Source organism: Rattus norvegicus, chromosome 20 (genome assembly GCF_021556685.1).
Source record: "Rattus norvegicus strain SHRSP/BbbUtx chromosome 20, alternate assembly SHRSP_T2T, whole genome shotgun sequence".
In the NCBI taxonomy this organism is placed as follows: Eukaryota; Metazoa; Chordata; class Mammalia; order Rodentia; family Muridae; genus Rattus; species Rattus norvegicus.
In genome coordinates, this window is record NC_141553.1 from 3,151,393 (window position 1) to 3,177,230 (window position 25,838).

The following is a 25,838-nucleotide window of genomic DNA, read 5'->3' on the forward strand; positions in this document are numbered from 1 at the left end:
GATGGCTCAGTGGTTAAGAACACTGACTGTTCTTCCAGAGGTCCTGAGTTCAAATCCCAGCAACCACATGGTGGCTTACAGCCATCTGTAATGGAATTCGATGCCTTCTTCTGATGTGTCTGAAGAACAGCTACAGTGTGCTCATATATAATAAATAAATCTTAAAAAAAAAAAAAAAAAACCCGGGGCTGGGGATTTAGCTCAGTGGTAGAGCGCTTACCTAGGAAGCGCAAGGCCCTGGGTTCGATCCCCAGCTCCGAAAAAAAGAACCAAAAAAACAAAACAAACAAACAAAAAAAAACCCCAACCCTAATCCTGTCATTTTCCAGCTCAAAGCCCCAAGGCCCTTCCTCCTCATCTTCACAACAGGCCAAGAGAGTCCAAGCTGTTTTGCATCGGTTCCTTCCTGGAACCATTTGCAAATCTTAACCTCACCTAGATCTACTTGAAGTTTGCTCTTAGGGGAGACTTTGCTCGGTCTCCTCCCACCCGACCGAGGAGGGAGTGTCTAAACTCTCTGCTGTCTCCCACAGCTCCTTCCAGCTCAATCTGCTGCATGCAGAGCCTGTCTTTTGTGGTACAGATTCTCTTGTCTGTGAGGGAGGCGCTCGAAGAGAGCACAGTCCTCCCAAACCTCTCAGGGTTCTATCAGAGTCCTGCCTCGTGCAAAGTCTTAATAACTCTCTGTGAAATGGATTAGGGGGCAGGACTCAGAGATCCGCAGTGACACATTAGAAAGCCACAAGGGAAGCCGATATTAGCTAGCAGCGCTACCCACCCACACAAACTCCAAGGCCCCTCATCCTTGTGGGAGGGAACTGGACCGCGGAGACTCAGCCAAGGGAAGGCAGATGGGATGCGAGTCAACATTTCAGTCCTTTAAGAGGGCGGGGCCTGGCTTCAGCTGCCCCGACCCCACCCCCAACACCATCAATCAACGTCCTTTGAAAGCTTTGGGGTTCAGAGTTTTCAAACTGCAGAGTGGAGAGTGTCCTTTAAAGATGCTTTTTTCCCCCCTTCTGTGCCTGAAAAACCCAGAGGTGCCTTTTGGCTTCAGGTGCCTCGGTGAGCCATCGCTACATGTGGGGAAGCTCACAGTTTTATACTGTAGAGAAAGCCAGTTTAAAAAGTGAGATTCTTCTCAGGGAGCAAAATCAAAGTCTTGGGAAAGGGAGTGCATTATTTGGGACTCAGAAGGAGGTCCCCAAAGGGCCACTCTCAGCTCCAAACCCCTCTGCTTCCAACTTTAGTCCACATAGCCCACCTCGTCCTCTGTTGGGCAAGATGAACTCAGCTCTAAGTTCTTGGCGGCAGCCAGCGAACGCTGCTTTCGACCGGACCTCCTCAGCGGCCTTTGTCTGGGGGTCTCTTTGTCTGGGGGTCTCTTTGTTTGGGAGACCCCTTTGGTCCCGTTCCACAGTTCTTAGCCTCCCCTCCCTTTCTCTGGGTTAGGCTGTCCCCTCCCTCTCTGCGGGGGCTGAGAGGCTCAGAGAGGGGAGTAGAGCTGGGTTGCCATGGTCACCTTGAAGCCAGCCGCAGCTGGCCAGGGCAGCTGCTCTTGGGCCCCCGAGGCTGGAGCTTGGACAAAGCCGGGAGGCTTCATCGGCCTCAGACCTGGATCCCCAAAGGCTTGTGCCTAGGGAGACTGAAACTCGAGAGAATCTGGAGGTGAGCGGAAGTTAGAGCTCACCTGGGAGAGAGCCGGAGCAGGCCTTGGGGCTGGGTTACCTTTGTGGGGAGGAACCAGGTAGGCCTTGGTGGGAGGGGAGAAGGATGGAGGCCCTATGTGGGAACAGGTTGACCAGAGTGAGGGCGGGGCCTTGGTGGCCTTTAGCCTGGTGACAGGTTTAATTCTATCTTCCGCCTTTCTCTCTGTCTTGAAGTTGTCCTTCCTTCCTAAGTCTGCCCCCACGCCCCAGTAACTTTTTCTTTCTTTCAGTCTCCGTGCTTCCATGCCTCAGTCCATACCTTCATAATCAATTTCGTTCCAACCGCCTCTCTCTGTTTTGTTTTGTTTTGTTTTGTTTTGTTTTGTTCTTTTCCCGTTACCTACCTTCTCAGCTTTTGCTCTCCTTCCGTGTTGGGTCAGCTTCCCTGCCCAAACTTCCCTCTCTTACAGAGTCCCTGTATCCCTCCCACACTTACTTGGGCACCATCTCCCTTCATAACTCTCCTCCCACCTCTGCGTCCCAGACGTGTGTCCCCCTCCCACGTTGTTCTGTCTCTATGTGACCATCAACCTCCCTCCTGGGGGGTGCCCCGTCCTCCATTCTTTCCCCAGACTATGCCCAGCTAATCGGCCTCATTTTTTTTCTTTTTTCCTTCCCGGATTTAAGTCATCTCTTCCTTTTCTATCACACCCCAGGCCTCATTTTCCCATTTGAACTCGGTGGCTTTAAAGTATGACCTATGGCCAGGGTCTCTTCCAGCTCCTTACCCTGCCCCCACCAGAGGTTTCCCACTCTCCCCAGCTGCTGACCCAACCTGCTTCCCTAGAGGAAGCTGCATCTCAGGGCCAGGAACTGGAGCTAGTGTGTGTTGGGGGTGGTGAGGGTGGGTCCATGTGGTCCAGTCTCCTTTCACTGGTTCTGTCCTGCTTCCCTGCAATGGCCGGGTGGTCTGTAGGCCTTGGGTCTGAGCTCTTATTTCTCCTACGTGCCTCTCCTCACATCCCTCCCCCACCCCCGGCCGTTTTTGCCTTTTCTTCCCCGGACTTGCAGAAAAGGGTCCAGCATGGTTAGAGTGTGCATGAGGGAGAAGTAGAGAGACCTTCCCTGGTTCTAGGGTACAATGGGGGGCCCCGGAGAGGAGCAGCGGGCTGAGGAGCCACAGATGACTGGGATTTCCCTCTCTGGCCCCTGGGAATCTGGGCTCCAAGCAGCACATTCCAGCCGGCTCCAGCTCCTTTTCTGCTGTCACTTGACTCCGCTGGGCCCCAGCCCTGCGTCCCTCCTACTCCTCCAGCCCTGGTCTGGGACGAGGTGGGCATCACCGACTAGGAATGTTTCCTGGGAGAATGAGAAAGGGTCAAAGGCTTCAAGACTCTAGTTTCTTCCACACCTTTCATGGACCTTTCATGGGGCTGTTTGAGTCTGGGCCGTGGAATGTCCCACAGGGTGTGAGGAGCTGAAGCTTCGCTCGTCCGGGTCTTCCCCAGAGCGGCCCTCCTGGGAGGAGGGGCTGTCACCAGCGCAGGTGAGGTTACTGGGAAACCTTGGCCCCACCCCCCAGCCAGCCTCCACGCCCCGGCCAGCCTCTGCAGGACCCAGATTTCCCATCGCTGTCTACAGAGGGGTAGGTGATTTGGGGGGTGGTCCCCTAAGGTCTCGGTGGAAAGGTCTCAGGCATTTCTCCCAGTGACCATGGGAGCTATTAGCAGGTCCTTCAGCAGCTGGAGCGTCCCTGGGTTTATAAACTGGAGACCAAGCCTGTCTTGGCTTCTCCGTAGGGGCAGCTTATCTTCCTGGTAGGTTTTTGTGTACTTGTCTAGCTTGGACTTCGTGTTTTTCTTGGGACTCTCTGGAAATGCTTTTGGGTGTGAGTTTTGAATCAGTTGAGATGTGTTTCAACCAGGTTGTGAGACTGGAGACTTTACTGTGGCCTGACATTATCGGGGGGCTTGGTAGGTTTGGGGGGGTTTGGAGAGAGGTAGGACTGACAGGTGGTGCTGAATGGAGACGGAACACCTCTCGCACAAGCTCTGTGGTCGTTCTTTCCTGCCTCCATGGCTCAGCAGCTCTCTCCTTTCATTGTCTCTTTGTACCCCTGGGCCTTGCGTTCCTGTCTTATTTTTCAGGGCGCCTATCTATCTTCCTCCTCCACCCCCACCTCGACTTGGCTCCATTTTGCGCCTCTCTTTGCCAGAAGCCACTCTGCGGCTTCCACCAGGGACCGAGCTGGCTGGGACTGAGGGAGGCTTGCCTGAGAAAGACTCCAGAGCTAGCCTGGATGGAGCAGGGATCCCAGGGGGACCCAGAGCTTGGGGGCTTGGGGGTTTGGATCTCAGGGCTCCTGAGAAGACAGGAGGGAGCTGCCGAGCTAGGGAGAGGTTCTGAAAGAACAGAAAAAAGTTGGGACTAAAAGAGTGTGACCGGCTCTCAGACTCCGGGCGCGCACGGGCAAAGGGAGCAATAATCTAGGTTGGGATTCGCAGGAGAGGTGTGTGTCAAACGGTGACAAATGGGGTGGGGTGTGAACCAAGAGGGTCTGACTAGACAGGTGAGTCCGGCCTCCAGCTCTCGCTCCGGTGCTGGGCTTGTGGGAACCCGCTCCTTCCTTCGTGCCCTGGGGCTGCCTCTCCGCGCTTCTCTCCCTCTCTCCAGGAACCGAGCCCAGAAAAAGGGGAGGAGGGAAGGCGCCAACTCCCCCCATCCCCGGGCCTTAGGGGGGGCTGCAGTTAGGCCCCTGATGGTGCTGCTGTACCCCAGCATCGGGGCGGCGGGGGATGGGCGTGCGGATCACCTAGGGGAGGCTACGCACCGGGGGGCAAACGCGGGGCGGGCACGGCACCGGGAGAGGAGCGAGGGGCGGCGCCGGGCGTGGGAGCGCGGGCGCCGGGGCGGGAGTACCGGCGGGGGACGGGCGCGGGGAGGCGGCGCCTGGGCGCGATCCGGCCCCGCGCTGGCTCCTCTCCCCGGAACAGGCCCCCGACAGCTGCTCGCGGGAGCCGCCTCCCGACACCCGAGCCCCGCCGGCGCCTGAGCTCCCCTCTCGCGCCCCGCCACCGAGGAGGCCCCGAGCCGGGGCCGGACGCCTGGGTCGGCCCGGGAGAGCCAGGAGAGGTAGGGACCAAGGCGGGGACGTGCAAGAGGCAGGGGGCGCGGGTTGGGAAACTCCAGTTAAGCTCGCTGCCTCGGGATTTTGACTCCTCATCCAAAGCAGAGGGCCCCGACTTTCCGAGAAAGTATTTCAAAAAGAGAGAGAAGACCTCTCTTTTCTTGGGCGAAGGGAGAACCGAGCCCCAAGAGGACAGGTGCGCATATGTAGCCCACTGAGTCATCCTCTCGCCCCCACCCCCCACCCCGGGTGCCATGCTTACGGACATGCTCTGTTAAGCTGCCCAGGCCAGAGGGAGCCAGCCTGACGCCCAACCTATCAGACCAGCCACTCTCGGTGTTTGCCGGGTTGTGCCAAGAGACAGGTCACCGCCCAATGAGCAAAGCTCCCAGGGTCCCTTTCTGGCTGGGCATTCCTTTTCAGTACCCCCCCCCCTCCCAGCCACCGCCCGGTTGACCTACGACTGACTGGTTGAGAAGGATGGAGGTGTGTCCAGACCCATGTGGCATTATAGGGACAGGTCGCATACAGTAGAATGCTTGAGAAAGTGGAGGAATAGCCCTTGTTTTTCTTGCTGTTCTTCCCATCCGAGTCCCACCTGTCCCCACCTGCCCTTGGCTTCCCTCTGGCTCAGTCGCCCTGGATGTTTGGGGGGGGTGCCTCAGTTCTCTGGGGATCTTGTACCTCAGGGCCTGCGTGTGTCTCACATTGTCTTCTGATCACAGGAGCTTGAGTCTGCCGTTTAGTAATTCGCCACATGGTGAGATCTGACTTTATAGATTACCTCAGGGTGTGTGGCACACATACCTGTAATCAGTCTCTGGGAGATGAGATCAAGAACTGAAGGTCAGCCTTCCTTGGCATCGTAGTTGAACTTGAGAACTTGTCTCAAGAGACCAACCATCCTGCTGTAGGAGTACATGTCTTTAGTCCCAACCCTCGGGTGGCAGAGGCAGGAGCATCTTTGAGTTCCAGGCCAGCCAGGGCTACATAGTGAGACAACAAAACCCAAACAATTAACTCCCCCTCCCCCAACCCCACACACACACACAAATCAACACAAAGTAATCAAATGCACACACAGAAGATGCCGAGATCTGTATGGAGTGAATAGGAATTGTGTGTGAGCAGGTCTTGGTGGGACACAGGCCAGTAGGATATACGGGGGTCAGAAGGTAAAAAGGAAAGGGGAAATGTATGTGAGAGGCTGTTAGACGCTAGAGGTGTGTGAGCACAGTACATTGAGTGTTTACTGTGGGTTTAAGTCTTACTCCACCCCTGTGGGTATGTATGTGTCTAGAGCTGGGATTGGGAGATGGGTTTAGGAGAGGAGAAGGAAGGGCCCCAGGCAAAGCGTCCTGATGCTTGGTTTGTAATTGGTTGAAGAAGGGCCAGGTGCAGGAGGGCCATTGAGGTGGTTCTCCCGAGCCTGTCTGATTGATTGTGGGATTCAAGACCTAGGGGACGAGGAGAAAGGGGTTGCCCCAGACCTTGTCAGCAAGTCTCTGCAGATCCTGCACTTGGCCCTGCGCCCTGCTCTCAAGCCTGCTCTATTTACCTCTGGCTTTGTGTTCTGCTCTGTCTTCCCCCCTCCTCCCTTCCACGCCTCCTGTCCCTGCCTGGCTTTGTATCTCAGCCCCAGGCTCCTCTCAGCACTGTCTGTCTCTGATGAGTCATCTGGGATAGGCATGAAGGTTACTCAGGGGAACAAGGGCCCTGCTGTTTCTAGTGGTGGGGGTGGAGAGTAGCACCCAGGAACTCCCTGCCAGACTTTCCAGTCCCAACGGCTTGCCCCTCTGCACTGCAGGGCTGTATCCCCAAGGGACTGGTGGTGATGCCTCTTGGGTTCTAGGCTCTCCCTCTAGCCACCCAGTCAGCTCCCCTCAGCTGCTGCTTCAGTGATGGGGTTTTTCAGCTGCCTCCTCTTACATTCCTGCCCTAGAGCATTGTGGGAGCAGCTGGAGGAGGACAAAGGGCTGGGGGAGTCTACCCCCAACTCCTCCTACCTCCTGGGGTGACCCAGCCTCCCTATAGTTTAAGCCTGCCCTCACCTCCAAGGCAACTCAGTCCTCTCAGCCCTGGGCTCTTCTGCTACCTTGGGTAAGTTGGAACTTGGAGTGAGGAGATGTTAGAGGCAGGGCAAGGGGAACTGAGGGGACCTGGTGGCAGGGGTGTGAGAGGGGCAGTGTCCCAAAGGATTCCAGGACCTTCAGAATTCAGGCATTGCCAGGTGTTCTGAGGACAGAGGCCAGCAGACCTCTGCATTTATATGGAGACTTCATCTGGGGTGGTTTTGGGGAGGGTAAACTGCCTGCACCCCAGAGGCAACAGAGAAAACATCTCAATCTTCAGGGAAACAGCAAGCCAAGTTCTGAGAAGACGTCCAGCCGCTGGTCTAGCTACCACAGAGGTTCACCCATAGAGGAGAGCAAGATTGGCGATGATGGAGTCTTGTCCTTAGGTTGTAGGTTTTGAGGGCTGAGGGGCCCCGGCTTAGCTGATGCTTCATTCTCTTGTGTTTTCCTCAGTAAACCAACTAAACTTCTAGGACATCTTTATGTTTTGGAAACCAGAGTGGGTTTTTATATTGGTTTAGTATGTCACATGGCTGTACATAAACGCATGGTACTGCCCCCACGAGTTTTCATAGAACTAACAGTTATCGTCTGTCTTTCTCTGTCTGCATGTGCTCCACCCTCTCTTGCCCTCCCTGTTTGTGTTCCGTGGCAAGGTCCCCCAGATGTGCCCATGAGAGTGTGAGCAAACAGGGGTTTGTTTACACTTTGCTTTCACGGGCGGAATAGTTCCCGGACTTCCGAGTCTGGCTCTTTGTCTTCAGCAGTGGTATGACCAACACGTGCCAAGTCAGAGTCATGTAAAAGCAATTACTTGTGTATTTTCATTTTATGTTTATGAGTGTTTTGTGTAGTGTGTGTGTGTGTGTGTGTGTGTGTGTGTGTGTGTGTGTGTGTGTGCATGCACATGTACCTGTGCCTGGCACCCATGGAGCTTAGATGAAGTCATTGTATTCCCTAGAATTGGAGGTATGGATGGTTGTGAGCCACAGTGTGGATGCTAGGAACTGAACCTGGATTTTTCTCCTTTGTTTCTTTTTTTTTTTTTAATTTATTTATTTAATGTATGTGAGTACACTGTAGCTGACTTTAGACACACCAGAAGAGGGCATCAGATCCCATTACAGATGGTCGTGAGCCACCATGTGGTTGCTGGGATTTGAACTCAGGACCTCTGGAAGAGTAGTCAGTGCTCTTGACCACTGAACCATCTCTCCAGTCCCCCCACCCCCTTCTTCTTTTCCTGTTGTTGGCTTTGGGTTTTTGGATACCATGTATCCCAGGCTGTTTCAAACCTTTTTTTTTTTTTAATGAAAGAATTTTTTTTTGTTGTTGTTTAAGATTTATTTCTTGTAGAGCGCTTACCTAGGAAGCGCAAGGCCCTGGGTTCGGTCCCCAGCTCCGGAAAAAAGAACCAAAAAAAAAAAAAAAAAAAGATTTATTTCTTATATGTAAGTACACTGTAGCTGTCTTCAGACACACCAGAAGACGGCATTGGATCTCATTACAGATGGCTGTGAGCCACCATGTGGTTGCTGGGAATTGAACTCAGGACCTTTGGAAGAGCAGCCAGTGCTCTTAACCACTGAGCCATCTCTCCAGCCCTGTTTCAAACTTTAGAATGGGGCTGTGGCTGACCTTGAACACCTCTGAAGTGTTAGAATTACTAGTGTATGCCACCATACCCCACCTTTCTTTCAAATTTATGCATTATTATTATTAATTTTATATGTATGAGCATTTGCCTTACATGATGTCTGTGCCACACAAGCACACATTGTGGCCCTTGGAGGCCAGACGAGAGCATGGGATCCTCTAGGACCTGAGTTACAGATAGCCATGAACAGCCATGTTAGTGCTGGGAACCTAACTGGGGTCCTCTGGAAGAGCAGCCAGTGCTCTTAACCACTGAGCCATCTCGTGTGTGTGTGTGTGTGTGTGTGTGTGTGTGTGTGTGTGTGTCTGTGTGTGTGTGTCTGTGTCTGTGTGTCTGTGTCTGTGTACACATTTGTGTGTAGGTCAGAGAATGGCTTTCGAGAGCCAATTCTTGCCGGTAGTGGTGGCACACATCCTTTATCCCAGCACTTGGGAGGCAGAAGCAGCTGGATCTCTCAAGGCCAGTCTAGTCCACACAGCTCCAGGACAGCTCGGATGGACTGTGTAAAGAGACCATGTCTCAAAAACAAACAAATAAAAAAAGAGTTGATTTTCACCTTTAACGCTGATTCTCTCCTCCCACCCCTGAGTCCCAGGGATAGAACTCGGGTTGTCAACCTTAGAGCCGCCTCTCTGGCACTGTACTGTTTTCTTTTCATAGCTACCTAGAAGCTTTCCACCCCAGCCCGCCTGGTGGCTTCCCTTTTGTCCTTGTCCCCACGAAGCTATAACCTTTAAAAATACTTTGTCGGAGCTGGAGAGATGGCTCAGTGGTTAAGAGCACTGTCTGCTCTTGCAGAGGACCCAGCACCCATTTGGCGCACAACCATCAGTAACTCAAGTTCTAGGAGTTCTGGCTCCCTCTTCTGGCCGCCTCAGGTACTGCATGCATGTGATGCACCAGCAACAGGAAACCATTAATGTTATTTTTTATATGCATTGGTGTTTTGCTCACATGTATGTATGTATGAGGGTGTTGGGTCTCCTGGAACTAGAGTTACAAGTTGTGAGCCGCCATGTGGGTGCTGGGAATTGAGCCGGGGTGCTGGGGAAGAACAGTTAATGCTCTTAACCTCTGGCCCATCTCTCCAGCACCAGTTATAAAAAAAGCTTAAAAAAAATACTTTGTCAAGGTCAGCAGTTGGGATATTGAAGATATTGAACTGCCAAGTTCAAGACCAGCCTGGGCTACTTAGTAAGTCTGAGATCAGCTTGGGCTTCACATTAAGGGCTGTCTCAAGGAAAAAAAATTCCTATGTCAGCTTGATTTGTATTTTTCTCATACTAAGTAACTTGACTATTTTTTTTCTTTAAATCTCTATTTTAAACAAGTTGGCTTTGTTCTTCTGTGCAGTGCGTATTCAAAGTCTTAGGCCATTTCTATATTGGATCGTTTATAGTACTTATTATGTTTAGTATAACTTGTTAAGCCCTTTCTTTGCCTGTTCTGTGCGTTGTCTGCAGTCTTTTGAAGCCATTGTTTTGTTTTTATTTACTTTTTGTTTTTATTTTATTGGTTGAAGGGGGTGGGTGTGGAAGGCCTTTAGGCATGTCATTTAACAAACGGATCTCTATCTGGTTTCTCTGTGCGTTAAATATGGACCGTAACATATACCTTGCAGAGTGGCCGAGGATAAAGTTACGCTGTCTTGTTTGAGGACTCAGCCGGTCGGTGCCTGGTGTGTAGAAGGCAGTCTAAAAGTAGAGCCATTCTCCAAACACTGACTTCTTATTTTTATTTTTGGCCATTTTACTGTTCTTATCCCCAAAGCAGACCTCCTGTCTGTCCCTTGCTGTTGGCTGTACCATGATTCCTTGGTGAGCTGACTCTCCTCTTTGTCCCCTGCAGAGATGCTGTCCCCTCCTCCATAGGCCAGAGGGATCAGGAGCGATGGGGACAGGGACCCTCTCATCTCTCCTGCTGCTGCTACTCTTGGTGACAATTGGAGATGCTGACATGAAGGGACATTTTGACCCAGGTGAGGAGACTGAATCTTGGGGTCCTGAGGAATAGAGCTTGGAAGTCAGAAAGTTGGGGGGGCTCTGACTCATCCTGTGCCTGTGTCCTTCAGCCAAGTGCCGCTATGCCCTGGGCATGCAGGACCGCACCATTCCAGACAGCGATATCTCTGTGTCCAGCTCCTGGTCGGACTCTACCGCCGCCCGCCACAGCAGGTACCTGACACTGAGGGTCACCTTGAGGGAGCTCTTTAATGCACCCTCTGTGCCCTTCTAGCCCCTTTTTTGAGAAGGCCCAGGCCACTGAGACATAAACAGCATGGTGGAAGCAGGTTTTTTTTCTTTTTTTTTCTTTTTCTTTTTTTTTTTTTTTGGAGCTGGGGACTGAACCCAGGGCCTTGCGCTTGCTAGGCAAGCACTCTACCACTGAGCTAAATCCTCAACCCCTAGCAGGTTTTAAATAGACCCAACATCCAGGCTGGCAATGGGGCTTGGTTAGGGTACTCACCAAGTATGAAGCTCTATATTCAATTCCCAGTACCCCAAAAATGAGTGGGATAGCTATAATACTATCACTCAGGGTTAGAAGTTCAAGGTTACGCAATGAGGTCAACCTGAGCTACAAAGTTATATAGTGAGAACAACCTGAGCTACAAGGTTACACAGTGAGATCAACCTGAGCTACAAGGTTACACAGTGAGGCCAGCCTGAGCTACAAAGTTACACAGTGAGGCCAGCCTGAGCTACAAGGTTACATAGTGAGGCCAACCTGAGCTACACAGTTACATAGTGAGGCCAGCCTGAGGTACAAAGTTACACAGTAAGGCCAGCCTGAGCTACAAAGTTACACAGTGAGGCCAGCCTGAGCTACAAAGTTACACAGTGAGGCCAGCCTGAGCTACAAGGTTACTCAGTGAGGCCAGCTTGAGCTATAAGTGACATCTGGGGTGCAGTGCCTCTCTGACCTCCTTCGTTCTCCCAGGCTGGAAAGCAGTGATGGAGATGGGGCTTGGTGCCCTGCAGGGCCTGTGTTCCCCAAAGAAGAGGAGTACCTGCAGGTGGACCTTCGTAGGCTACACCTGGTGGCTCTGGTGGGCACCCAGGGCCGCCATGCTGGGGGTCTGGGCAAAGAGTTCTCCCGAAGCTACCGGTTGCGTTACTCCCGAGATGGCCGACGATGGATGGACTGGAAAGACAGATGGGGTCAGGAGGTGAGGCTGGGAAGGAGAGGCGCCTGGGAACAAAAGCCTTCTTGCCATACTCCATACAGCATCCGTCACTGCCCGAGCTCCAGCATCTCCAGCTCCAAACTCACAACCTGGCTGCCCCTTATCTTCCTGTAAAGTTCTCAAACTTACCCCTGACCTCTCCAGATGGCCTCATTTCCCACTCCTACCCCAGATCAGTTCCTTTTTCTTGTTCTCAACTAGGGGAAACTTACTTCCCAATTCCCATATTTAGCAACACTCAGACCACAACTGAGACGTATCAGGGGCTTCTACTCTCCCAGATCCTCTCTGTACCCACCTTTGTGGCGTCTCCTCCCCTTCCACACCCAGCTTTAAGCTGCCCTTTCATCCAGCTGAGATGAAGTCAACCATTCTGCATGCTCTCCTGCATAGAAAACCTTTTCCTCCAGGCTACAAACAGCACACATTAGCTAAAGTAATCAGACTGCCACACCCCGCTGTCTGCCCAGCACTGGCTTTGACAGGATCAGAAGAAACAAAACCCCCAATTGCGGAGTGCAATGCCCTTCAGTTAGTCTGGTTCCAGCAGCAGGGGATCTTTCACCCTCCTCTGGTTTCTGTAGGCCCTGCATTTGAGTGCACAAATCTACACACATGGACAGACAGTTGGCCGTACTGCTTTTATCGGTGATCGTGGAACAAGCCAAGGTCCCTCCCCACAGTCAGGGCCCATATACCTGCTGTTCTCTAGGCGTGGCAAGCCCTTCACTCAGACACGGGCAGGCCCCCTCTTCCTCCATCTAGTTCTCCCTGGAGATATCACCTCCTGCAGATCTCCCTCCGAACCCCCACCTCACTGCACCACCCCACACACTGTCTCTTGTTCCTCACAGCTGTCCTGTGGGGTGGGGTGGGGGGCTGACTTCATCACTGAGATCATGTCTGGTCCAGAGTGGGCATTCAGTCAGCTGTTGAGTGAACAGAGGGAGTGGGGTGAAGCAGGTGAGGGTGCTGAGACAGGATTTTGGGTGCTGAGAGTCTGGGTAAGGGTATGGTACAGTGGCATGTTCAGCTTAGAGACACATAGAACCAGGTGGGGGTCAGGGGGTGGGAGCTGAGGTACAACTGAGGTCAGACCTCTAGAGCTTTGAGAGTCACCAGTGGTCACTGCTACAGAATGCTCTTTTTAAAATACCCAGCTGCACTCCACAGTACTGTGTGCTCAGTGACCCTCGTAGGTACAGTACTGTGTGTGCTCAGTGGCCCTCGTAGGCTAAGCCAGGGAGCAGCTGAAAGCTGGGAGGTTGGCTCTGACCTAGAGCCCTACCCACCCATCCACATTTTTTCCCTGTCTCACAGGTGATTTCGGGTAACGAGGATCCTGGGGGAGTGGTGCTGAAGGATCTCGGGCCCCCCATGGTGGCCCGGCTGGTCCGTTTCTACCCCAGGGCTGACCGGGTCATGAGTGTCTGTCTTCGGGTGGAGCTCTATGGCTGCCTCTGGCGGGGTGAGTAGGTCAGCTTCTTGAAAATCCTTTCCAGTCCCGGAAGCATAGGCTAGAGGGTGGGAAGAAGGGCATCAGAGAGCCTTTCCTGACTGGAAGGTGTCAGGGAGAGAGAGGGGAAAGGGGACTAGACAGCCTAGCCTTCTCTACACTAGTAAGAAAGGGCTGAAATCACTTAGGCCTGGTGCCTCTAACTCCCCTCTTTCCACCCTCCCAGACGGACTCTTGTCCTATACAGCCCCCGTGGGGCAGACCATGCAATTATCTGAGATGGTGTATCTCAATGATTCCACTTACGATGGATATACTGCTGGAGGGTAAGAGAGATGGCCCTGCAGAACATGGAGCCTGGGATGGGAGAAGGGGGCGTGTGTGTGTGTGTGTGTGTGTGTGTGTGTGTGTGTGTGTGTGTGTTCGCAGGTGCGTGAATGCATATGCATGTATATGTATGTACATGTGTGCATGTGTGTGTATGTATGTACATGGGCATGCATGTGTGTATTACCTATGTGCACGAGCACGTGCATATGCACGTATGTGTATATGCTTCTATGTGCATATATACACTCGTATGTGTATGTGTGTGTGCTCACATATGTGTACATGTGTGTACATGTATGCATGTGTGTGCATATGCGTGTATGTCTATGTGCATACATGGATATGTGAGTGTGTGCATGCTCATGCATGCATGTGTATGTGCATGTCTGCATGCACATGCATGTGTGCATGTGTTTGTGTGCATGTGTGTTCATGCATATGCGTGTATGTGTATGCATGCATGTGTATGTGTGTGAGTTCATGCATATGCGTGTATGTGCATGTGTACATGTGCATGTTGTGTATGTGCATGTTTATGTGCATGTTTGTGTGCATTTGCACGTGAGGTGAGGTAGAGCAGGGAGTGGCCTGGTCAGTGAAATGGAAGAACTGGGGAGGAGAATGCCAGTTAGGTAGGACAGGCCAGGACCAAAGGATACAGAGCTGACCACTAGCCCAAAGGACACTTTGTGGGAAGTAGAAAGAGCTACCCCACGGTCAGACAAGGACCACCTTGTGAGAAAACCTGCAGGACGTCCAGAGCTCTGTAATCCTAGTCCTTGGGAGGAAGAGGCATAGCAGCAGGAATGTCAGCTCCTCTTTGTTACGCAGTGACTTCTAGGCCAGCCCGGACTCCTTAAGACACTGTCTAAAAACCAAACGAGGCTCCACCCCAGCTGAGAATATCTGTTGGGGATGGTCACAATGAATACACCGCAGACCAAACCGTGCACCTTAGTGATGGCACTTCAACCGTGTGCAACCCACAGAGTCTCCTGTGGTAGTTTGGGCTATAGTGCACAGGGAGGAGAACCTTGCATGGCACTGGGGTGGGCTGGGAAGGAAGAGTCAGTGAGAATCGGGCTTCCAGGCCGCTACTGGGTGTGTGTGTGTGTGTGTGTGTGTGTGTGTGTGTGTGTGTGCGCGCGCAGAAAACACGGGTGGTCCCTACCATCTTCCCTCAACGTTCCCTTCCCCTTCCCTCCGTTCAGGCTGCAGTACGGTGGTCTGGGCCAACTGGCAGACGGCGTGGTGGGGCTGGATGATTTCAGGCAGAGCCAGGAGCTGCGGGTTTGGCCAGGCTATGACTATGTGGGATGGAGCAACCATAGCTTCCCCAGCGGCTACGTGGAGATGGAGTTTGAGTTTGACCGGCTGAGGTCTTTCCAGACCATGCAGGTGAGTGAGCTCCGTTCTCTGGGAGGGAGCTCTTGGGTTTTCCTGGCCTTGACTCAGTGTTTTCCTCTTAACCTCAGGTCCACTGTAACAACATGCACACTCTGGGAGCCCGCCTCCCAGGCGGGGTGGAATGCCAGTTTAAAAGGGGTCCGGCCATGGCCTGGGAAGGAGAGCCTGTACGCCATGCCCTGGGGGGTAGCCTTGGAGACCCCAGAGCCAGGGCCATCTCGGTGCCCCTGGGTGGTCACGTGGGCCGCTTCCTGCAGTGCAGATTCCTCTTTGCAGGACCCTGGTTACTCTTCAGTGAGATCTCTTTCATCTCGGGTAAGCCCCCAGTGTGTGCCAGCCTTAGCCCCTTAGGTTTCCCTGTCATCAGACAGTTAATCCTGTGGCGTCCTGATATTCTGTCACCCCCGAGATTCTCAAACTAAGGTGGAATAATCAGACCCCGGTTCTTTTGTAGAGTCTTTGTTTTGTTTTGTTTTGGGTTTTTTGTTTGTTTGTTTTTGGTGTTTTACAGACTTTTTTATTTTATTCTGTTTTTGAGACAAGGTCTCACTTTACGGTCCTGGCTGCCCTGTAACTCACAGAATTAGGCCTGCCTCTGCCTTCAAGTGCTGGGATTAAAAGCATGCGCCACCACATCCAGGCAGATTATTCTTAAATATAATTTAAAATTTAAAAATGGGGCTGGAGAAATGGCTCAGTGATCAAGAGCACCGACTGCTCTTCCAGAAGTCTTGAGTTCAAATCCCAGCAACCACAACCATCCGTAATAAGATTTGATGCCCTCTTCTGGTGTGTCTGAAGACAGCTACAGTGTACTTATATATAATAAGTAAATCTTTAAAAAATAAAATTTAAAAACGATTCTGTTACCTAACTTGGGCCAGCCTAAAATAAATTTCAACGATTTCCTGTGCCTCAGCCTCCTAAGCCATTAGGATTATTGGCGTGTACGGTCCCTTTTCACCAAATCTCTCTGTGTTTCCTGTATAAGTTCCCCCATTCCCGATTCATCCTGAGTGAGGGAAGTCTGTTTAAGCCTGAAAGACTTCTGTTCTGCCTAGATGAGGAACAGCCTCTTTTCTAAGCCTGCGGGGGCCCCGCCCCAATTTATCCACTTCCGGTTGGCCAGGGACTCCCCAGATGCGGTACCTGTGAGGTTGCTCTGGGTAATCACTAACCACCTGCCCTCCTTAGTTCGCCAGGTCTCACACAGCTGTGTCCCCTCGGGTCCTCACTCCCTCTTGACTTTTCTTCCTTCTCCCCAGATGTGGTGAACGACTCGTCTGACACCTTCCCACCAGCCCCCTGGTGGCCGCCTGGCCCGCCTCCCACCAACTTCAGCAGCTTGGGTGAGCAGTCTTTGACCTCAGCTCCTCCTGGGTCTTCCCCTCCGGTGGGGTAGGCCACCCCGCTGTGGTGCTGACCTTTCTCTTCTATCAGAGCTGGAGCCCCGGGGTCAACAGCCTGTGGCCAAGGCGGAGGGGAGCCCAACTGCCATCCTCATTGGCTGCCTGGTGGCCATCATCCTTCTCCTCCTCCTTATCATTGCCCTGATGCTCTGGAGGCTGCACTGGCGCCGGCTGCTCAGCAAGGTGAGCAGGGATGTGTGTGTGTGTGTGTGTGTGTGTGTGTGTGTGTGTGTGTGTGTGTGTGTGAGAGTGTGCACACATGTGTGTACATGGGAGTGACATGTGTCAGTGTATGTTTATGTGCATGTGTGTGCGCATTGTGTGAGTTGTGTAGGACTGTGTATACAAGTGTGAAAGTGCATGTGTGTGAGTGTGTGCATGTACATGTGTGCATGTGTTTGAGTGTGTATAAGACTGTACACGAGTGTGAAAGTATATGTGAGTGGCTGCTCAGCAAAGTGGGCAGGGCAGTGTGTGTATGAGTAAGTGTGTGTGTGTGCATGTGCATGAGTGTGTGTATGACTGTGTACAAGTGTGAGAGTGCATGTGTGTCGTATGTATGTGAGTGTGTGAGAATGTGTGTGAGTATTGAATATATGAGTATGTATGCATGCATATTGAGTGCATGTGTGAGTGTGTGCATGTGTGTATGTAAGTGCAGTGTTTTTGTGTGTGCATTTGTGTATGTGTACATGTGTGTATACAAGTGTGTGTGAATGTGGATGAGTGTTGTATGTATGAGTATATTTGTTTGGATGTGTGTGTGAGTGAATGTGGGTGAGTGTTTTATGTTTGAGTGTATGAGTGTGTGTGTTTGGATGTGTGTGTGTGTGTGAATGTGGGTGAGTGTTGTATTTTTGAGTGTATGAGTGTGTAGGTGTGTGTGAACATATGTGTGTGTTGTATGTATGAGTGTATGTGTTTGAGTGTATTTGAGTGTAGGTGTATGCGTGTATGTGCTCTCATGCAGAATCAGGGGCCAGTAGGATCTGTAGGGTGTGGACTAATCTCAGAAACAGACCATTCTCAAGAGTGGGCATGAGTGTGTCAGTAATACCATGTGAGTTGGCTCCCACCTCTGTGGGCCTCATTGGGTGAGAGGACTTGGCTGTTACCAGAGCTAGGGAGGAGCAAGAGCCAGAGAGTCCCTACTTGGTCCCTTGAAAGAGGCAGGGCCTTCTGGTACAGGATGTAGCAGGCAGCAGGGCAGCCCTCCCTCAGGGAAGAGCCCTGAGGACAGATCCTCACCTCACATTCTGTCCCTCAGCCAGCGCTGTCTTCCTCCCCTGCCATTCTCTAATCAAGCCCAACCAGCCTGTGGGGAGCAAAAGCCGAAGAGTAGGGGAGCGAAGGAGACAATAATCGGGTCGCTCGCTCTCCGTATGCCCTGGACTTCCACGTGTCCATTGTGGCTGATAATTAGGGTCTCGTCAGATTTGGGTTGGGTCCTGTGGTGTGACCTCAGGGAAGTGGGGCCATAGGAGCTACAGCTGTTAGGCTGCCGTGAGTGGAGAACAGAGCAACTCAGGAAGCCATGCTAAGCAGTGGCTCAGGCAAAATTGTCTAATCCCATAATTAGGCAGAGCGCCGGGTGTTGGAGGAGGAGCTGACGGTTCACCTCTCTGTCCCTGGGGACACCATCCTCATCAACAACCGCCCAGGGCCCCGAGAGCCACCCCCTTACCAGGAACCCCGGCCTCGGGGGACTCCAACTCACTCTGCGCCCTGCGTCCCCAATGGCTCTGGTAAGGCCTGCCTTGTTCCAGTGCCACCATGTCTTGTCTTCCGCCTGTATCCTTACCGTAGCCCTCCTTCTCCTGTACTGTCTATACCAGTTCTGACTCATTTTTCTCATTTCTATCCATCTCCATAAAGTCTCCCCCAAGGCTTTCCTGTCTGTTACCTACAATGCCAGTGGGCCCATCCTGTCACTGTGTGGTAGACTTCTGTTGTGCCCCTCTCCTTGTCTCCCTACCCTCCACATTTATCTGTCCATCTGTCCATCCATCCACTCACTTAACCACCCATCGCCATGCCATCCATCTATATTCATAAACTCATTTGTCTGTCCGGCAGTCAGACATCAGTTCCGACACCCATCTATCATCGCCCATCCATTCAGTTCTGTTACTTTGCAGGGCCTTGCTTTATTCTATTTCCGTCTCCTGGACTTCCATTCCCACACGCCCACTCTTGCCTTATTCCAGGTCTCCCTGTCTGTCTAGCCTTGAGTCTCATCCCTTCCCCGTGTCTCCCCCCTCCTTCTCCCGACAGCGTTGCTGCTCTCCAATCCGGCCTACCGCCTCCTTCTGGCCACTTACGCCCGTCCCCCTCGAGGCCCGGGCCCCCCCACACCCGCCTGGGCCAAACCCACCAACACCCAGGGTAAGCCCCTCTACTGCTGGGCTCTGCGGGGCTCCCCCGTGACTCTACTGGGCAGGGCAAAGCCCTCACACCTTGCACTCTTCTGCTTCCCCATTGTGGCTCTGATCTCCTGAGCTGCCCAGCTGGAACCTCTACTACCCCTGGAGCCAAGGGGAAGGCTGCTGGTCTTAGCTCTGTCCCCTCCTCTCACATGCTGCTCTCCAGAGCCACAGAGGTCGCTGCTGTGGTGCTGGCTCTTCTATAACTCCTCCTTTATTTCCCCCCTCTCTCTAGAGCTGCGAGGAGGACGCTTGCCCTCTCTCCCCCTGTGTCCTCTCTCCGCAGTCCCAGAGGTGAAGGTTCATGCTGCCCACTCCTGTCTCTCCTCCTTCCTCTGTGTTGCTTTCTCTCCTTGTGGCCCCTCCCCCAGGGCCCAGAGGCGACATCCTCTGCCTCCCTCCTGTTTATAAACATCTTGTCTTGAGGGGGCCGCCTGTGAAGCCCTGTCACCCTCTCTCTTCTGTGTACCCTGTCTCAGCCTGTCTTCGAGCTTGGTGTGTTTGGGATTGGGAGGGACTGTGGCAGGGAGAGGCTGGGTTGACAGCAGCAGGAGCTGCTGGTCAGTGGTACAAGGGTTTGGAACATGGTGGAGACTCCTGGCTTGGACCTCCTTCAGATGCTGGGTGGAGGAGTCCTTCTTTCAGCCTAGACTTATCTAGTGTTCAGGGTCGTGCCAGGAGACCTCAGAGGGTAAAATTTTCTGCTCAACTATCTGTGGGGCCTTGAAAGCCTTTGTGTGGGTAGTACTGTTGTCGAGCTTGCATTCTCTGGTTTGAGGCTGGCAGCTGGGACACGGTGGGGTGGGGGGGTGACATAGGTGGGACCTCTGGAAGATGTGGTGCTCAGAGCTCATCCTGTCTTTTCTCCCCTTACCCCTCCAGCCTGCAGTGGGGACTACATGGAGCCCGAGAAGCCGGGCGCCCCACTTCTACCCCCACCTCCCCAGAACAGCGTCCCCCATTACGCCGAGGCTGACATTGTCACCCTGCAGGGCGTCACAGGGGGCAACACCTACGCTGTTCCCGCACTGCCCCCAGGGGCGGTTGGGGATGGGCCCCCCAGAGTGGATTTCCCTCGGTCACGGCTCCGTTTCAAGGAGAAGCTCGGCGAGGGCCAATTTGGGGAGGTAAGGAGGACGGCCTGCCCCCAGCTTTGATGGTGTCTGGCCAGAGCATGGCTGCATGCGTCCTTGGCTGGCAACTTGCCATTTGTTTGTGCTGATACCCCGTCTGACCCTCTGGCCTTGGAGGTCCTTGTGGCCTAGCGACGGTCTTCATTCTCCAGGTACATCTCTGTGAAGTAGAGGACCCTCAAGATCTGGTCACTAGTGACTTCCCTATCAGTGTGCAAAAGGGACACCCCTTGCTGGTGGCAGTGAAGATCCTCCGGCCAGATGCCACCAAAAATGCCAGGTGAGGCTCATGGCGGCAATATTGATAACACATGCTAGGTGAATGGGGGAGATCACTCTTAGATTGAGAGCTTTTATTGCCAATTAACAACTGCCAAGAGAGGGAGAATTCGTCTTGTCTACAGAGCAGGCCCCTGAATGGTTATCCAGTCCTACGTGGTCAGCCTTAAAAACCTATGCATACAAGCAACACTAGACGGGCCAGGCAGAGTTCAGTCACGGGCATGCACATGTAACAGTAATAGTTAAAGAAGGAGAGTCCAGGCTGGAGAGGTGGCTCAGTGGTTAAGGGCACCGACTGCTCTTCCAGAGGTCCTGAGTTCAAATCCCAGCACCCACATGGTGGCTCACAACCATCTGTAATGAGATCTTCTGGTGTGTCTGAAGACAGCGACAGTGTACTTATATGTGATATAAATAAATAAATAGGAGAGGCCATAAGGATTTGAAAGAGAGTCATGTCACCTGGAGGGGACATGAGAAGAGTTGGAGGGAAAAGAGGGAGAAGGGAAATGATGTGATTATATTTGATTAGATAAAAAGTAATTTTTAAAAAATGCTAGGTAAGGACCAGGGATGATGACTAGAAAAGTGGGGGAAGGGGAAATCATTGAAGATGTGGGAGGAGCCTTGAAGATGTGGGAGGAGCTTTAAAGATGGGGAGGAACCTTGAAATGGGGGAGGAGACTTGAAGATGTGGGCGGAGCTTTGAAGATGGGGAGGAACCTAGAAAGTAGGGGAGGAGCTTTGAAGATGTGGGAGAGGCTTTGAAGATGGGGGAGCCTTGAAGTTGGGGAGGAACATTGAAGATGGGGTAGCCTTGAAGATCAAGGAACAGAGGCTAGTGCCTAGGGGAAGGGCCTTGGCCGGGGAGAATATATCACTTCTCCAGCCTTCTCCTGCTTCTCCAGGAATGACTTCCTGAAGGAGGTAAAGATCATGTCACGGCTGAAGGACCCAAACATCATCCGGCTCCTGGGTGTGTGTGTGCAGGATGACCCTCTCTGCATGATTACAGACTACATGGAGAACGGTGACCTGAACCAATTCCTCAGTGCCCACCAGCTGGAGAACAAGGTCACTCAGGGGCTTCCTGGGGACAGAGAGTCTGACCAGGGGCCCACAATCAGGTACCCACACACCGAGGAAAGGCCCAAGTGGGTCTCCCCGATCCTCACTCAAGCCTCACTCAAGCTAGGAAGGAGAGAGGGGATCGTGGGGTGGGGGCAGACAGGCGAAGGTCCCAGAGGGAGCCAGGATGAAGGGAATGTGTCTATGGTAATTCGTGAACTTGCCAGAATGGCTGAGACCTTATGAGGAGCAGGCGCAGAAGCTCGGCGCCTCCATGAGGTCTCTCCTGTCCCAGCTCATCAAAACATGAGCTCCTTGGGGTTGGAAAGGTAGAGTAGAACCTGACCCATTCTGAACCTACCTCTTCCCTATCCAGAGCAGGAGTGACCTAACTGGTAGCTGAGGTGTGGGTTCCCTCCCATCTCCCGACAGGAATTTGTAAAGTGGGAGGGGTCTGGACAGCCTGTCACCTTTGCTTCTCTCCCTGTACTCAGCTACCCTATGCTGTTACACGTGGGGGCCCAGATCGCCTCTGGCATGCGATATCTGGCCACCCTTAACTTTGTGCATCGGGACCTGGCCACCCGGAACTGCTTGGTTGGGGAAAATTTCACCATCAAAATCGCCGACTTTGGCATGAGCCGGAATCTCTACGCTGGGGATTATTACCGTGTACAGGGCCGGGCAGTGCTGCCCATCAGGTGGATGGCCTGGGAGTGTATCCTCATGGTAAGTCCCCAGACGAGGCGGGCTGGGAGAGGGGGACACTGGGTGCCGCTCTCCTGGTTCTGTAGCTCCTCAGCCTCCTGCCTTTCTGGGGCTGCGCTCTCCTTATTCAGAAGTCGAGGGTCCCTCTGGATCAAGAAACTGGGGAGTGGAGAAAGGGGTCCAGGAGCCGAGGGTACCAGGATGGAGGGTTTAAGAATTGGAAGCTGGGAATAGAAGGGATTAGGTTAGGATGGATGGAGGCTCAGTACAAGCATAAGGAGGAAGAGGGTCAGAGCATGGGGCAGCAGGAGGCAGGGACTGAGAGGCAGAGGAGAGGAGGTCAGGCAGGAGAAGGGAGACAGCCAGGGTGAGGGTGGGTGAACCTCAAATCTACCCCGTCTGAGATTTTTGTCTGATTTTCTTGCCTTTTCGTGTGCCAGGGGAAGTTCACAACAGCCAGTGATGTGTGGGCCTTCGGAGTGACCCTGTGGGAGGTGCTTATGCTCTGCAGGTCACAGCCCTTCGGGCAACTCACAGACGAGCAGGTCATCGAGAACGCCGGCGAGTTCTTCAGGGACCAGGGCCGGCAGGTCAGAGCCGAGGGAAGGGATGCTGCTTGGGGTAGGGGCCCAGAGTGTGCAGAGCATGCGGATACTGAAACTAATGGCCATCTGTGTGTCCTTGCTGACCAGTCACATTTTCCTCTCAGGTATACTTATCCAGGCCACCCGCCTGCCCGCAGACCTTGTATGAGCTGATGCTCCGGTGTTGGAGCCGGGAGCCGGAGCAGCGGCCGCCCTTCTCCCAGCTTCATCGGTTCCTGGCGGATGATGCACTCAACACAGTGTAAACTAAGGACCTGGCAGCCCTTTTTCACTGGGAGCCATCCAGGGGAAGCTGGACACTAAAACCAGAGAAGCCTATGGCACCCCGCCCACCATCTCCCCGACTTGCCCATTCCCAAGAGGCAGTGTCTCTGCAGGTGGGCTGGGCCCGCCCAGGGAACCGAAGACTCTGTTACCAGATACGTGCTCCCTTCCTGTTCTTCCTCCCACCTGCCAAGCTCCACCCACCCAGCTGGCCCTGTGGTTGGGATCCTGCCTGACTTCTTCCAGCTATCCCCTAGGGAAAGACAGGGGCGAATGCTGGGCACACACTGGACAAGGCCCACTGGACAACACTGGTTCCTGGGAGGTGACGGTACCCCCCAGCTTCTTCTTGTCACACACTGGACACCGCCAGAATTGAGGGGGACGAGGGGGACAAGGAAGGCCAACCCTCTACAATGGTCCTCAGCCCTGGCTTCCTTCTGCACCCTCCGCGTCTGACACACTGGACCTGGGGGTGACCCCTGCTGTGATCCTCAGTCAAACACCCCTCCTTCCTACCTACCACCATGTTGCCGCTAGAACTTCCGCAAAGCCTCTGCGTTCCTGTGGAGTAAATATTAGGATGGGGAACAGATGGAGCAGTAGCCCGAGGCCGGGGGGTGGGGATTTCTCTTGTAGCTACCACATTGGTTTTTCTATAATCACGTGGGGTTTGTACATTTTTTGGGGGGAGAGACACAGATTTTTACACTAATATATGGACCTAGCTCGAGGCAGTTTTAATCTCCTGCTCTAGGCAGGTAATAATAAAAGTTGAGTTTTTTGTTTTTTTTTTTCCACAGTGGTGGGTACGTTTCCTGGGGTTTGGGTAAGATGTGCCTCCTGCCTGTGGTCCAACATCGGTATATCATCACATAATCCTGTTGCCAGTTGGACGGCAAGAGTCACTTGGGGGCTCCACAGGGGAATGTAATTAATGGTGTCTCTCGGTGGCAGGTCAGAGGTGCTGTGGAAGCCGGACTTCTGTTCTCATCCATCGGAAAGGGAGGTGCTAGTGATTAAAAACCAAGGTTTTTTTTTTTTTTTTTTTTTTTTTTGGTTGGTTGTTTTGTTTTGTTTTTTGCCCTTTGTCCAAATTCTAGGATCCCTGAGGGCTGGGAGACCCAGGGAATCTCTGGGTTAGGTTTTTTAAAGTATGAGACGGCTGGATGGAAGCCACCCACAGCAATGAGCCTTGGTTGGTTCAGGCCTGCAGGGACAAGCTGCAGCCAGTGCGAAGGCCTTAAAGAGCTCACTTTGGGTGGTAAGCAAAAAAAAATAATAATAATAATCCCGTGACGGGCTTGAAGAAAACAGCCCCATCCTCTTAGCCCGCCCTGTGAAGTAAGGACTCTGGGGTTTTGGCTGATGATCTTCATAAAGTGAGCCAAGTAGATAATGAGGAGGACAGTAAAGATAATTTAATCCAAAATTGAATTAATGGGCTCTTGGGGGCCAGGCTGCAAATCTAGCAGTCTTGCTAAAGCTGCATAGGTCAGACTACTGCTTTCAGATTAAGACCGACATCGATGGGTTAGAGTTCAGAGGTCAGACGTTAGAATAATAAGCAACGGAAATCTTGGCAGGGAGCCACAGTTCCCAGAGCTCTGCCCACACTTGCTCCAAGCTCTAGAACAAGGTAACTCCAGGTTCTTGGGGGAAGTTCGGCTTGAGCAGGTTCAAACCTGCCCCTCTCCCACGGTGGCAGCAGCATCCACTGGGTGGCGCCAGTATCATCCTGGATCCTTCTCGCCGCCCAGTTCAGTCCTGTATGAAGCTCACAGGATTGCCTGCCAGTTCTCCGTTCTTTCTCCACATCTCCACTTGCCTTGGCACGAGCTGCAACACTGCAGTCTCCTAGCTGGTCGGCCAGGCCTGTTCCTGACCCTTTCTGGTTTGTCTTCCACAGAGACCTTGCCTGAGGTTGGGTCTTACGGAGCCCAGACTGGTCTCAACTTGCTGTGGGAACAGCATAACCTTGAAGTGATAATCCTGCCTTTACCTCCCAGGTGCTGGAATTGCAGGCACACACCGCTACACCTGGTATTCCGTATTTTTTTTTAAAGGATTAATTTATTCATTATATATAAGTACTCTATAGCTATCAGACACACCAGAAGAGACATCAGATCTCATTACAGATAGTTGTGAGCCACCATGGTTGTGGGATTTGAACTCAGGACCTCTAGAAGAGCAGTCAGTGGTCTTAACTTTTTTTTTTTAAAGATTTATTCATTTATTATATATAAGTACACGATAGCTATCTTCAGATACACCAGAAGAGGGCATCGGATCTCTTTACAGATGGTTGTGAGCCACCATGTGGTTGCTGGGAATTGAACTCAGGACCTCTGGAAGAGCAGTCAGGTGCTCTTAACTTTTGAGCCATCTCTCCAGCCCCTTGTATTTTTTTTTTTTAAATCTTAAAAATTATTTCAAGGGGTTGGGGATTTAGCTCAGTGGTAGAGCGCTTGCCTAGCAAATGCAAGGCCCTGGGTTCGGTCCCCAGCTCCGAAAGAAAGAAAAGAAAAAAAATTATTTCATCTATTCATTTAGTGTGCACGCATGCATGTATGTGAAACTGGGTGTGTGCATGTGCCACTGCATGTGTGTGTGGAGGTTAAGAGAATAACCTGCAGAGTTGGTGGCCTAGTTCCATCATGTGTGTCCTGCGTGTAAGTTGGTGGCAACCGTCTTTACTACTGAGCCATCTAGCTTCCCCCTTTACACATTTTTATTACATTTTTCTTATTTTATATGTATATATGAATTCTGTGTATGTATATATATGTGTGTGTATGTATGTATGTATGTATGAATGAATGGTGGGAGGTTGAACCCAGGACCTTGTACATCTTAAGCAAACACTCTATCACTGAACTATACTCTCAGTCTCACTCTCACTTTGGGATCTTTATTTTTGATGGTTTTTCATACAGGGTCTCATTGTGTAGCCTAGGCTGGCCCGGCTCCCTGTGTCGACCAGGTTGCCACTGAACTCAGAGATCTGCCTTCCTCTGCTTCATGTACATAGGAATTAAAGTGGTGGGCCACCATG

The 25,838-nt window shown here is 52.4% G+C and overlaps 1 protein-coding gene across 12 annotated transcripts; it reads left to right on the top strand.

Moving 5' to 3' along the window:
• The first annotated feature begins 1,582 nt into the window (after positions 1-1,582).
• Positions 1,583-23,582, top strand: Ddr1 (discoidin domain receptor tyrosine kinase 1). Of its 12 annotated transcripts, none has more exons than XM_087596952.1 (18): positions 1,583-1,668; positions 10,357-10,486; positions 10,580-10,682; positions 11,449-11,677; positions 13,016-13,163; positions 13,378-13,477; positions 14,693-14,879; positions 14,957-15,203; positions 16,154-16,237; positions 16,329-16,480; positions 17,877-18,042; positions 18,572-18,682; positions 19,603-19,847; positions 20,006-20,133; positions 21,044-21,262; positions 21,698-21,932; positions 22,352-22,501; positions 22,621-23,582. In XM_087596952.1, exons 2-18 carry the CDS (start codon positions 10,399-10,401, stop codon positions 22,759-22,761), a joined length of 2,733 nt encoding a protein of 910 aa, XP_087453078.1. In that variant the 5' UTR covers positions 1,583-1,668; positions 10,357-10,398; the 3' UTR covers positions 22,762-23,582.
• Positions 23,583-25,838: the final 2,256 nt, after the last annotated feature.

Bases quoted from the DNA above. Each gene is read 5' to 3' on its own strand.
- Ddr1 (XM_087596952.1), top strand. From the start codon at position 10,399: ATGGGGACAGGGACCCTCTCATCTCTCCTGCTGCTGCTACTCTTGGTG. The intron at 13,164-13,377 runs GTGAGTAGGTCA...CCACCCTCCCAG, and splicing joins CTATGGCTGCCTCTGGCGGG to ACGGACTCTTGTCCTATACA. The intron at 16,238-16,328 runs GTGAGCAGTCTT...CTCTTCTATCAG, and splicing joins CACCAACTTCAGCAGCTTGG to AGCTGGAGCCCCGGGGTCAA.